The sequence below is a fragment of the Microplitis mediator genome, chromosome 8 (assembly GCF_029852145.1).
Source record: "Microplitis mediator isolate UGA2020A chromosome 8, iyMicMedi2.1, whole genome shotgun sequence".
NCBI classification, from domain to species: Eukaryota; Metazoa; Arthropoda; class Insecta; order Hymenoptera; family Braconidae; genus Microplitis; species Microplitis mediator.
In genome coordinates this window covers 7,581,657-7,594,445 of record NC_079976.1, presented here as the reverse complement: position 1 = coordinate 7,594,445, position 12,789 = coordinate 7,581,657, and the positions used below count along the sequence as shown (strand labels likewise).

Here is a 12,789-nt window from a genome sequence, read left to right as displayed (position 1 = left end):
GATTTGACTTCACGAAAATTTCAAAAAAAAAAATTAATAATTCAAAAAGTTATCGCTGTTTTTGTAGAGCCCGTTCCTCCCGAAGTCCTTTGCGGTGATCATCATAAGTCCTTGGAGATTCATCTAAAATCAATCGGACAAGAAAAATTAGTTTTATTAATAGATAATCTTGTGCCTGATCGAAGCTTTTTTTTTTTTTTTCGAAATTAACAAAATGGCGGCCTCAGGAAATTTTTTTCAAATTTTCGAGAAAAAAACCGACAGTTTATTGTTAAAAAAAAATCGAAATTTTTGAAAAAAAAAAAAATCCTTCGATCAGGCACGAGTTTTTAATGTATTTCAAAAGTACAATAAATTTTATTGAAATCTACCGAGCAGTTTTTAAGTTACAGTGATCACCAGTTCAGAAAACATAGTTTTGAGAAAAACGCATTTAAAGTTTTGCTATGGATTTATGTCGAATTATAAGAATTATTTAATAACTTACACTGAGTCATCTATTCCTGGACCATATAATAGCTCTTCAGCCGACATAGCAGCTTCCAAAATATCGATTTGCTGGTGCCTACGTTGCAATCGACCTTCTCGGGTGTTATCATTAGCGCGCTTATCTGCTACTTTGATACGTGCAGCATCCATTCTTTCTGCATACCGATGAGAATTAGGCCCACAATTAAGTCCTAGTGTATTCATCAAGACTAATAATGAATTTATACCCTCATTAAATATACACATAGCAACGTATGCAGCTATTTGTACGATAGTAAAACTAGTATTTACCGTTTTTGGGCATATTTTCCATACTAGTTGGTTAAAGCTTTCATTATTATTCTGATTGAATCCACCTACACATCTTGAAAGTAAATTTTCATTACTAAGATCTTCGTATATAGGCTTGATAGCTTTTAAAACATCAGAAGGTAAAGGAGAATAATCGTGAGAAAAGGTATCAAGCTCTCCTCTTGCTTCAGCGCGCTGGTAAGAGCACCAAGATTCTTCGCCTTTTGGACACATATCATGATTCGGTTTTTCATCACTCGAGCCGTAGTGATAAAAGGTTGCCATTATAGCAGATTTCATATTTTCAACAGGAAGGAATATATTCATTTCCACAGTTATTACATGCAACTACAATTTTGAATCCCAGCCCACGTGTACTTGCTGTTTGAAACACTACATTTCCATCACATTTTTTACATTTTATAAGAGCAGAAATTGCAGTGAATACCTGAATAAAATTTATTATTCGAAATTCAGTACTGCTGTCTTCAGGTACATCATCTTCAGTGTTTTGTTTTAATTTTTTAGAAGATGTACTCTGAATACTTTCATCACGTTCGGCTGTTTTCGGATTAAAAACATTCTTTCTTTTGACTGAACGTGACTTATTAATTTTTTCAGAACTCCGAAGTTCTCTTGAAACCTTTCTAGAATCACGTCCCATGGTTAATAATTTAATTCACTTGAGAAATAATTTATCACAAAACTATCGACTGATCAGTGCAACGACTACAGGTATACTGGCAACCAAAAATTATTTTTCAGTTCTTGTACTACCTACAAATTGTGAATATATGTAGAAGGATATATATATATATAGAAGGATATATATATTTATATATCCTATATATATATATATATATATATATATATATATATATAATAATAAATACATTAAAATGGGGAGATATTCATGACAATGAAACCCGAAAGGTCGGTTGCTTGCAGCTGTTTCTAGCTACCTGCTCTCGAATGCCACGTAGCACCCGAGCGTCCTTTGGTCATTGTTAAATAACTCGAAAAGAATTTGTCGGATTCACTTCAAATTTTCACACAATATTTTTAAAATATTATACTTTAAGAAAATGCAAAAAAAAAAAAATCGATTTTTTGAAAATTCTGACTACCCCTAACCCCTTAAGAACATTGGTATATTCAAGGTTTTGAAGCTCTAAAGTTTTTATGACAATATTTCAGGTATTTCGATACAATATAAAATGATACTTCGTGGTATGGTTTATGTAAGTCATGTTGCAGTTTGTGACTTAGTGAAACTATATTTATGATGGAAAATAAAATAGATATGTTTGGTGCATTACCAAAATAAGGGTTTGTGGTGAATTTTTACTACTGCAAGAAATACTCATTCATGAATTATTAATGTAACTAAAAATAACAGCACTAGAGGAACAATGTTCTATCTTTTTTTATAAGCGTCTACATTTTATAATATAAATTTAAAAATGATAATTCAATGATTGTTTATCAGCAACCGGTTCGCAGTCCATGTAAGAAGCCATAGTGACGATAAGAATAAAGGTGTCGATAGGGTTATACTTTACACTGTAAAAAATAAAAAAAAACTTATTGAATAACTCATTACTGTTAGATTCATTATAATTTACTTCATCGAAAGTTATAAGATTCTGTCTATGAAATATAATTTTCAAAAAAAGTTTTGTTTACCTGACAAGCATAAATTACCGGATACCGGCATGAAATTATGTTTGCATTTACACTGAAAATCAATGCAAGCTGAATTGGGAACAAAGCATTGGCTATCTCTCCAGCAATAACCGTTTAAAAGTGGCAAACATGTCGATCGATTAATTGAAATATTGTTTGAATTGCACCGACATTTCCTGTCTGGAAAACATTTAATATGCCATGGATCACCGCAATCCAAATCTTCGTTGCATTCATACAAGTAATCAACTGAAATTATAATAAGTCATGAATTCTGTTTATGGTGCATAAAGTGATTTTCACGTTTAGAATCCTTTGTTCTGATTATTCCAGTAAAATTTTAGTCTGAGAATGACTTACTTGGTTTGCACTGACTTTCTGACACAGATTGAAAGTTATTTATGCATTGACATTTATTTTCAATACAGATAGAAGAATTGAATCGACATTCATCATTATTCAAACAATATTGATGTAAAAAAGGGGCGCATTCGAACTCGTTCAATGCATGGTAATTGTTTCGACAAACACAGGTATTATTGTTCGAACAAACGGAATTTTTTATGCCTATGTCACAATCATCATTATTGTGACATGGTCTACCAAGTGAAACTATAAAAAAATTCAAATTTCAAATATTAATTTCTAAATAGATAATACTATAGCTAATAGTAAAAATTTATATTTACTATGGTCACATTGATATTTAGTTCTCATGACAAATTTCTTTGCACATTGGCATTTATTATTGATACAAACAGTATTATATGAAATACATTCTTCGTCTGAGTCACAATATTCACCTATAAGCGCTATACATCTATCATCACCGAGAGCGACATACTCTGATGGACAAACACATTTTTGATATGTGGAACATTGTGCATATTTAATGCTTACACAATCATTATTTTCGTAACATGATATTTTGAAATGCCCTATTATCAATTTTTATATTAGTAACCACCAAATAATCACAAAGATCTTCAAATACACGAATGTTTTTACCTGCTTCCGGTATGCATTTATTATTAAATCGACGTACGTAATCCAAATCACATTGGCATTTATTTTCGTTGCATATTGAATTGGCGGGCGCGCATTGTTGGTTGTTTTCACAATATTCACCTAATAGTGGTGCACAAGCCGTTGTATTCAGCATATCATAGTTGTCTTTACAAGCACAGTCGTTGTTTACGCATTTTGAATTCAGTATTTCTTTGCAATCTTCTTCTACCATGCAGTACTTTCCGATATAATCTGAATTATTTATGATACAATAATCACTTCCATCAATCAATCAAAAAACATTGACTTAAATTACAATAAAAATCACATCACTTGATTTAATGAATTTATCAACTTACGTGATGTACATTTATTGTTGGAATGTCCTATAAGACCATCGCCACACACACATATATTATTTGAACAAATCGAATTAGGAGTTGCACATGGTCGAATTTCTGAACAAAAACTGCCTAGTTGTGGCCCACACGCTGAAATATCATATTCTGCATAGTTTGAAATGCATTCACACTTTTTGTTCACAGAGCATTCACTATATAGTATATCAATACAATCAATACTATCTTTACAGTCCATACCTAATTGAGCTAAAATTTCATCAAAAAAGAATAGTTGTGATTACTTTATTTTATTAAAAGTGATTCCTTATACCCTAACGGACCCAAATTACGGTAAATTACGGTAAACCCACCGTAAATTACGGTAATCCACCGTAAAATACCGATTTGCCGTAAATGACGGTAAATTTACCGTAATTTACGGTGTTTTTTTACCGTAAAATACGGAAATATGGTAATCCACCGTAAATTACGGTAATTCGGTAATCCACCCGAATTTTTTTACGGTAGATTCATCGTATCCGACGGTAAATTTACGGTATACCCGCCGTATTTTACGGTAATCCACCGTAAAGTACCGATTTACCGTAAATTACGGTGGATTTACCGCAATTTACGGTGGGTTTACCGTAATTTACGGTGAATTTACCGTAATTTACGGTAAATTTACTCGAATTTTACGGTATTCTACGGTAGATTTACGGTAAAAATACCGTGAATTTACGGTAACTCAGGTCTGCTAGGGAATTATCTACCATATTGTTTATTTTCTTATCAAGATTTTTATTCAAACAGTATAATTTCCGAGCGGAAATTCTTTCATCCATCATAAATTATTTATTCACGATTAATACTCAATTTTTAACTTACATAATACACATAAATTTTTCGATCGCCTCACATAATGTGGTTTGCATTGACATTCATTCATGATGCAAATGGAATCAATAGCTGTACAGTCCCCATCTTCAAGACAAAATTCGTTTAGCATCAGTCCGCAGGTTCTTTCGTTTATTTCAATATGATTTTCATCACAAACACATACATTGTCAACTGAACATCTTGCATTTTGGATCCGATTGCAATCATTATTATTTTTGCAGGCTCCATTGAGATGAACTATCATTCATAGAAATCAAAAATATATGAATGTGAAAGAGAACGGAGATTTATTTTGATTATTGACGGCTATAAGGTATAATAATGAACTATTATAATAAATTTTTTATCATTCATGCAATATAAGTGCTATCTTGGCGCACGCTCTTTTGTTCGCCAAATAGCTGTTTGCCCATTCAACTGTTTCCACGACATTTGTGTGCGTTAAACGATTATCTGCGTGCGACAAGTAAATTTGAGTGCGACAAGTAAACTTGTCGCACTCAAATTTACTTCTTGTCGCATGCAGATTATCGTTTAACCCACAAAAATGTCGCGGCAACAGTTGAATCAGCAAAAAGCTACTTGGAGAATAAAACAGCGAGCACTAAGATAGTACTTATATTGCATTAATGATAAAAAAAACTGTGTTCAATTCGTGCGGTGTTGTCGATTACTCACTCGAGCGAATGAGCGCACTCACTTCGTTCGTGCGCTCAACTTCGCTCTCGTGGGCAATCCACAACTTACCGCACTAGTTGTACAATATACTATAATTGACCCAAATACTATCCTAGAAGTCCATTTCTTACGAGCATAAATTTAAAAAAAAAATTTAGTCAATAGAAAAGATTCTTTTCGCTGATTTCAATAATTACGAGAAAGACATTTAGAATAACGATACACAAAACTAGCTCAACATTGGCACGTAGTATCAATACACAGAATTATCTAATGTACATAAGTAATCACTTAAAGAGTAAATTTCAATAAGGGGCGCGCATGTTTTCTGATCTTTTTCAGAATAATCTATATTGCAAGTACATATGTTCCTAGAGCATATAGAATGGACTACAATCTTAATTCGTTGAACAGGACTCTGAGATCTAACGGGCAAAAATGACGATATATTCATAAATGAAATTAAATGGACTTCATTTTATTAATCAATATCGATAACGAACAAAAATATTTTGATTTTATTACTATCTTTTTAATTTATATCATTTACCTGGTATGCATTGATCATTCGAATTCGAAATGTAGTAATCCTTACATTTACAGCTGTTATCAACACAAATAGAATTTGAAGGTAGACAATCATTTGCTGTCCAGCAAAACCCACCTATAAGTGGTGCACAATGATCTCGATCTACAGCGAAAGTCTTCGCTGAACAGCTACAGACTTTCTGCCTCGAACATTTCGCAAACCTAACTTTTTCACAACGTTCATCGCTCTCACAGGGTGCCCCTAACGTATCTGATAATGCGAACAGTTAAAGTTGATAATGAACTCAGTGGGTGTATCGTATTAGTTCCATTTCAAATAAATTTAGACACTTACTGAATATGCATTGGTCATTAAATCTTCGATAACTACTGACATTACATTGACATTCATTGTTAATACAAACAGCGTTTTCGGTCGCACATAATTCATTTCTCCAACAAAATCCACCTAATACTGGTGCGCAGGTCGTTTCATTTACTTTAATATTATTAGTCCTACATATACACGTTTTTTCTTTTGAACATTTTGAATGCCATATTTTATCACAATCTTCGTCCCATATACAAAGTTTTCCTAATCCCACTGAATTATAAAAATATTAATAAAAGTAGCATTAATCATGTTATTTGTGATGACTGTGTATTAAGTTAAATTATAAATTCGATTACCATTTTCGATGCATTTAAATGAATTTGGTTCAGTTTCTTTGCAAATATCTTTTTGATCACAGCATGGACGCGTAATATTTGGATCACACTATTTCAGAGAAGATAATTAATAATTTATTTGTATTTTCTATCCATATGGACAGAAATACTTACAAGTGTATTTTTGCTGACACAATGACTATCAGGATCTCTAGTATTCAATGAAGAAGGATTAACAAATGCTACAATGAGAGACAATATTCCAATTAATATTAACATCATCTTGACGGACTTTTCTCTGGAATTAAATTTATAGTGGATCATAAGATTCACCTGTTATTCGTCACTTATTTTCAGAGGTTTATAAAATTTTATAGTTGGTAAATTAATGACGCATCAATTTATTGATATAAAATCTTATTGAATTCGTAGAAATGAAATGTTCGATCACTTCACTTACTGGTCAAGATAACAACTGGCTTAATTATTTTATATTATCAGCCCCAGTGATTAATGACCGTATTGATTATTATACTCATTAAAGTTTAAAAACCCAATATGTTTCATTTTGTGAATTTGTTCATTGTAATTAACTTTGCCCATTACAAGTAGATTAACAAGTTTATCTATATTAGAAATCCAATTTTATGACGTCGTTAAGACTATCAAGAAATGATTAATATTAAAAAATCATTTTTACTAATGATACTCTGACAGAATTGTTGCCTATACAAATATACTTTCAAATCTGTTGTATTTACTCTCTAAATCTGAAACAGTGACTTTTCACTGTTTCAGATTTAGAGAGTATGAACTGTATGTACGATTTTATAATAACAATCTTACTACTCCTATTATATTAGTTTACCAAAATTGTCAGGTTTCTATATTATTCACATACTGTAAAAAAAAAGCCGGGGTAAGTTCAGGCGGTGTAGGTGTTAAAATTTTCGGTATTAAATTTCAACACCGAAAGCAGTGTTAAAATAACACCGCCGCCAGTGTAAATATTCTTTACCGGTGTTAGAAAAATTTTCCTGTGTTAAAATATTTTTCGGTGTTAAAAATATTTTACTTTGTGAATATTTTTACTTATTCGATCACTATAGTGTATACACTAGGGTGCTTCAAAAAAAAAAAACTTTAATTTTTTTTTTTCGCTCTTACCTCATAAAACGTTAGTGGTCGCCAAGAAAAAAATCCTCCCAAAAGATAGGCTCTCTAGCTTAACTCTAAGAGGTCGCTATTTTAATTTTAATTTCCCATCTGATTAACATGTAAAAATTTATTTATTCATTCAAAGTGTAATTACATTTGCGCTGATCAATATTTTTTAAATTTATACATAAACCTTTAAAGCTGAGTCCTTAAGCTTTCCATAACCCTATGACAAGTCATAATTACCATTATTCAAATGTTAATTAAAGCTATCTGAAAAGTATCGATTTTGTATTTCAAAGTGAAATTGTTAATTTTCGATTTTTTTTTTTGCGAGCTTCAATTGGGGATAATTATGACTTGTCATAGGGTTTTGGAAAGCTTGAGAAATCTACTTTGAAGATTGATGTATAAATTAGAAAAAATATTGAGCAGCTTACGAGCAATTACACTTTGAATAAAGAAATAAATTTTTACATGTTAATCAGATGGGAAATTAAAATTAAAATAGCGACCTCTTAGAGTTGAGCTAGAGAGCCCATCTTTTGGGAGGATTTTTTTCTCGGCAACCACTAACGTTTTATAGGATAAGAGCGAAAAAAAAAAATTAAAGTTTTTTTTTGAAGCACCCTAGTATACACTTAACTAGTGATTTTATCAATTAATTAAATTATGGGTGATTAAAATGGTGCGCGTTTAATTATGTGATTTTAAAATGGATTACGTATAACATAAATAGTTATTCAAATAAAGACATAGCAAAATTGAAATTTCCTCCAGATAATATTTATTAAATTTTTATATTTTTTATATGTAATACATGCTTTTTTCTAATTTCTATACGTGGAATTTTTTTTTACACCAACTTAACACCGGTATTTTAACAATTGCCAAATTACACTATTTATAACACCGCTCTTTTTACAGTGTAACATTTTATTGTCAACCATATAACCGTCAAGTAAAAATGTTGCTATTCTGTCAAAACTGTCAATAATATCTTGTAATATAATTTTTATACTATTTTTATTAATTTACTCATAAAGAAACGTTAAACTATGAGAATCACAAGGTCCATATTCAGATAGATTTGCGACATGCGTGGGAGAGCTTCTTCTATAATATACTATATTCTCTATTTTTTTATTCTCCTTTAATTTTTCAAAAAAAGTCAAATGACCCCAATCTATTGTTTATACCATTACACAAATTTAAAAAAACTACTGCCAAGTAAACTGTACAAAGTCACTTAATTCACATTGCATAGGCATTGAAATAATTGTATTAAGTGAAAACCTGACATTGTAAATATTGCGATGAATTTGCGTAGGCTTTTATCATATGTTCATCAGAACTTTGCCGTTACGCTGACGCCTTTGCTGCATAAACGTAATCATTAACTGTTAAATAGTTTTTAACAGTGAAAAATTGAATTATCTCAAAGTAAGAAAAAACCATACTGCATTAACTGCAATATAAATTGTCAATAATTGTTTTATTCATATATTTATCTATTCTACGTACAAGCCGGGTAATCGAGTTGATTAGGTCGAGAAACGGTAGCTGCGTCATGCACGCAGTTAACATTTAACGCTTCACTGCTTCCACATCAACAGTTATTAATTCTGTTTTTTTTTTTTTTTACTTTTCTTAATCTCCGTCTATTAAAAATATAAATTTTATTTTAACCAACAATTTAAAATTTATTTAATTTTCTACAGTAACATAAATGATTAATTATCTTTTTATAATTTCTAATTTTTTAGACATCTGATTTTATTTAATGATAAAAATAAACTTTCTATTTTATTTCAGGAATAAATTATTATTTTCAATAAAACTGAGAATGAAAGCCGAGAAAAAAATTTTTATTTCATTCAACTCATACATATTTTTTTTTTTTTTATTACGGGAATATTTTTTTTAGAAAAGTATAAAAAATGAATTTTATTTAACGCTATTTTAAAAAAAAATTATAATTATTTTCTAGGAACAAAATGCGGCCATCCAGCAGTACCAATGAACTCAAAAGTCTCACTGTCAAACGATTCATTGTCAGCTGGTACCTTGGCGACCTACACTTGTGATGCCGGTTACGAGCTCTTTGGGTGAGTTTCAACACGATTTATATCTCCGTAAGCCTCTAAGCGTACACTCGTGTTGTACAAAACCGGTAAGCAATTACGGATGCAATTAGCTAAGATGTATAACGGTACACTAAGTCACCGGGATTAGATGCAAAAAAGCTAAAAATAAATTTAATTTAAAAATCGAGATAGAAGTTAAAGTAATTTGCTAAAGATAGATATTATATTTGTTTTTGATTAATCACTTTTTTAATCTTAATAATTTCCGAAATGAATTTATTATGCTTACACTAATGCATTATTAAAAAATATGAGAAATATATATGTAGGGGAGACCGGGCAGATTAAACTCCCTGGACCACGACAGACTAATATTTTCAAAAATTTTATATATTTACTAAGTTTCGAATCGATACGAGATACTCGAGGTACGATGGACCCACTAAAAAATTTTAAAAGAAAAAAAAAATTTTTTTTTCATAATCCAGATTTATGAGTTTGATGTAATTTACACGTTTCCTTTTCAATAAAAATATTTTTTAGTTAAAAAAAATTTTGGTTTTTAGTTTTCTCAAAAATCTGTAAAAAAGTAATATTTTAGAAAAAGGCCATCTACTGGGAACATAAATCTATTTTGCCACACAAATTGAGATAGATCATAGATACAAATTTTTTTTTTATCAATTTTTGGAGGGGATCCATCGTGCCCTTAAAGTTTTTTTTTTTAATTATGGCAAAATTATGATGAATTTGTTAGAGATGATCAGAACAACTTGTACCCAGTGCTGAAAAATCACGAAAAAAAAATGTTGGCTTAGGGGGTTCGTCGTGCCCCGACCTCCCACATAAATATATATATCGTCATACAATTTATTAAGTTGATACTCGCAACGCATGAAGTATGATAATGATTTCATAGTTATTAAAGTCACATACTTTCACCAGAATAAAATTAAGTTGCATTCTTCGTTACAAACTCACTGCTTCAATTGATTTATTGTTAATATATTACAATTTTTTTTTTTTTTTGTTAAATACTATCATTTTAAAATCACTTGTAATTTTAACAAAACTTTCTTTCCTTACAGGCAATCTACCACGACGTGTAGTAATAGAGGAAGATGGCAAGGAGAATTACCATTTTGTGGTAATGATCACTTACGATTTCAACAATAATATCTATTTAATATTAACTATAATTCTATGGGAGACCAAATAATATCTTTCAATAACAATTTTATACTTTTGTTTTTTTACCAGGAACAAATGTAGGATTTCGTAAGCCGGCGAATCAATCGACAACTGTCCGTGGTGGCGATGCTAGCCACGGTAATGATGGAGACACGGGAACCGAACATGATGGAAAAAGATGTACAGAAACTCAAAACGAACCTAGTCCATGGTGGAAAGTTGATTTATTGAAAGCTTATTCTGTAAAAGTTGTTAGAGTTACTACCAGAGGTTGTTGTGGTCATCAACCTCTCCAAGATATTGAAATAAGAGTTGGTAATAGTAGTGCTGAACTACAAAGAAATCCATTGTGCGCTTGGTTCCCTGGAACTATCGGTAATTTTATATGTTTTTTTTCTTTATAAATACTGAATAGAGGTCATTTTTTTAATAAATACTTGTACTGATTGCCTACTTATCATCTACTAGAGGTAATTGTACGTTTAAATAGTTATTATTTCTCGGAAAATCGGATTATTAGTAACAATTATCTATACTTACGGTTTAAAATTATTGTAATTTTATAACAAAGCGCTTTGAAATAGATCCAGAGTGAATTTTTAATTGGAACTCGGACTTTTAAAGTTTTAAAAAAAATATCCCACGCGTGGAATAAATTCCGGCGACGTAATTTCTTTGATATGAAGGTGAAATATTAAAATGAATTTGTGTTTAATAGAAACAAATTTTTATGCAGATTTTGAAGAAATAAATAATATGCAGATCAATCATGAATATCAATAATTAAACTTTTTTTTTTTTACTTATAAGATTGTATATATTTAATCCGCGATGTTTTTCTCCTCGTATTTCACTTCGCGGTGTTTTTTTTTTTGTTTTTATAAATAATATAAATAAAACTCCCCCTCGAAGTACAGTCTAAATAATGATAAAATATGACCTCGACAATCTAATTTATAACCCATTTTTATTATGTCTCTTTTTTGTTATTTTGTTTATAATCATGAAAGCTTCCGGGTAAAAAAAACTTCAATTCAAAAAATAATAAAATAGCCGCTAGTTAGGTCTGAAAAAAGAACCAAAAATAGGCTGACTCAATTTATCGGCCAAATATCAGCCATTTTTCGGCTCGTTAATTAAAAATCATAGAATTTCGGCGTATTTTCGAACAACTTTCGGTCTTTTCCAATAAAATTCTATGGCTTTGGCCTGATTCCGCTCAAATTTAGACTTTTCACCCTTTTCTCGTCGTATTTCAGGCCAAATATTTATACCCGGGCTGATAGTAAAAAAAACATAAAGCTTCATATATTAAAATCTAAAGACTAGCCCGAAAACATCCAAAGTATTCGACCTGCTCGAAAACATTCAAAATTATCAAATGACATTTAAAAATTCATGTTTGAAGATGAAATTTCAGTGGATCATTTATTTTCGATGCATTAATTGCTATAAAGTAAAAAAAATTTGTCAAAAAAAAGAAAATCAACTTTTTCAATATTTTAAGATTTTTTAAATTTTGAAGCGTCCTTTGAATGTTTAATTTCTCAATAAGCGTAAAACTGAAAAATCATCATCCGAGATTTTAATAAAAAATGAATTGTTTTATTTGGGTCACTAGTAATCAGTAGGGACAAGATTTTTGCCTTATTTTTGAAATAAGTAGCTCAAATTTTTGATATTACGGTGAAAATATTGGTCTTATTAAAAAAGTTTTTGAACAAAAGTTATAGGAAATTTGATTTTCTAAACAAAATATCTCT

At 30.4% G+C, this 12,789-nt stretch overlaps 2 protein-coding genes across 3 annotated transcripts in view; one reads left to right on the top strand and one right to left on the bottom strand.

Moving 5' to 3' along the window:
* The window catches only part of LOC130673080 (sushi, von Willebrand factor type A, EGF and pentraxin domain-containing protein 1), a 57,887-nt gene that overhangs the window by 29,275 nt on the left and 15,823 nt on the right, over positions 1–12,789 (top strand). For both annotated transcript variants that reach the window (XM_057477989.1, XM_057477988.1), the window contains exons 2-4: positions 9,739–9,856; positions 10,924–10,982; positions 11,096–11,401. In XM_057477989.1, coding sequence (XP_057333972.1) covers positions 9,739–9,856; positions 10,924–10,982; positions 11,096–11,401 — 483 coding nt within the window. The remainder of the gene's footprint in view (positions 1–9,738; positions 9,857–10,923; positions 10,983–11,095; positions 11,402–12,789) is intronic.
* On the bottom strand, positions 2,064–6,881 carry LOC130673081 (neurogenic locus notch homolog protein 1-like). The gene is made up of 11 exons (XM_057477990.1): positions 6,765–6,881; positions 6,612–6,699; positions 6,277–6,525; positions 5,944–6,192; positions 4,704–4,952; positions 3,834–4,082; positions 3,475–3,726; positions 3,156–3,404; positions 2,827–3,078; positions 2,467–2,715; positions 2,064–2,343 (listed from the first exon to the last, which is right to left on the bottom strand). The coding sequence occupies exons 1-11, from the start codon at positions 6,870–6,872 to the stop codon at positions 2,339–2,341; spliced, it is 2,199 nt and encodes a 732-aa protein (XP_057333973.1). The 5' UTR covers positions 6,873–6,881; the 3' UTR covers positions 2,064–2,338.

Coding starts and splice junctions, on each gene's coding strand:
- LOC130673081 (XM_057477990.1), bottom strand. CDS start 6,872: ATGATGTTAATATTAATTGGAATATTGTCTCTCATTGTAGCATTTGTT. Junction 6,700..6,764: donor GTGTCAGCAAAAATACACTT/GTAAGTATTTCT, acceptor TCTCTGAAATAG/TGTGATCCAAATATTACGCG. Junction 4,083..4,703: donor GAAAAATTTATGTGTATTAT/GTAAGTTAAAAA, acceptor ATGAAATTTTAG/CTCAATTAGGTATGGACTGT.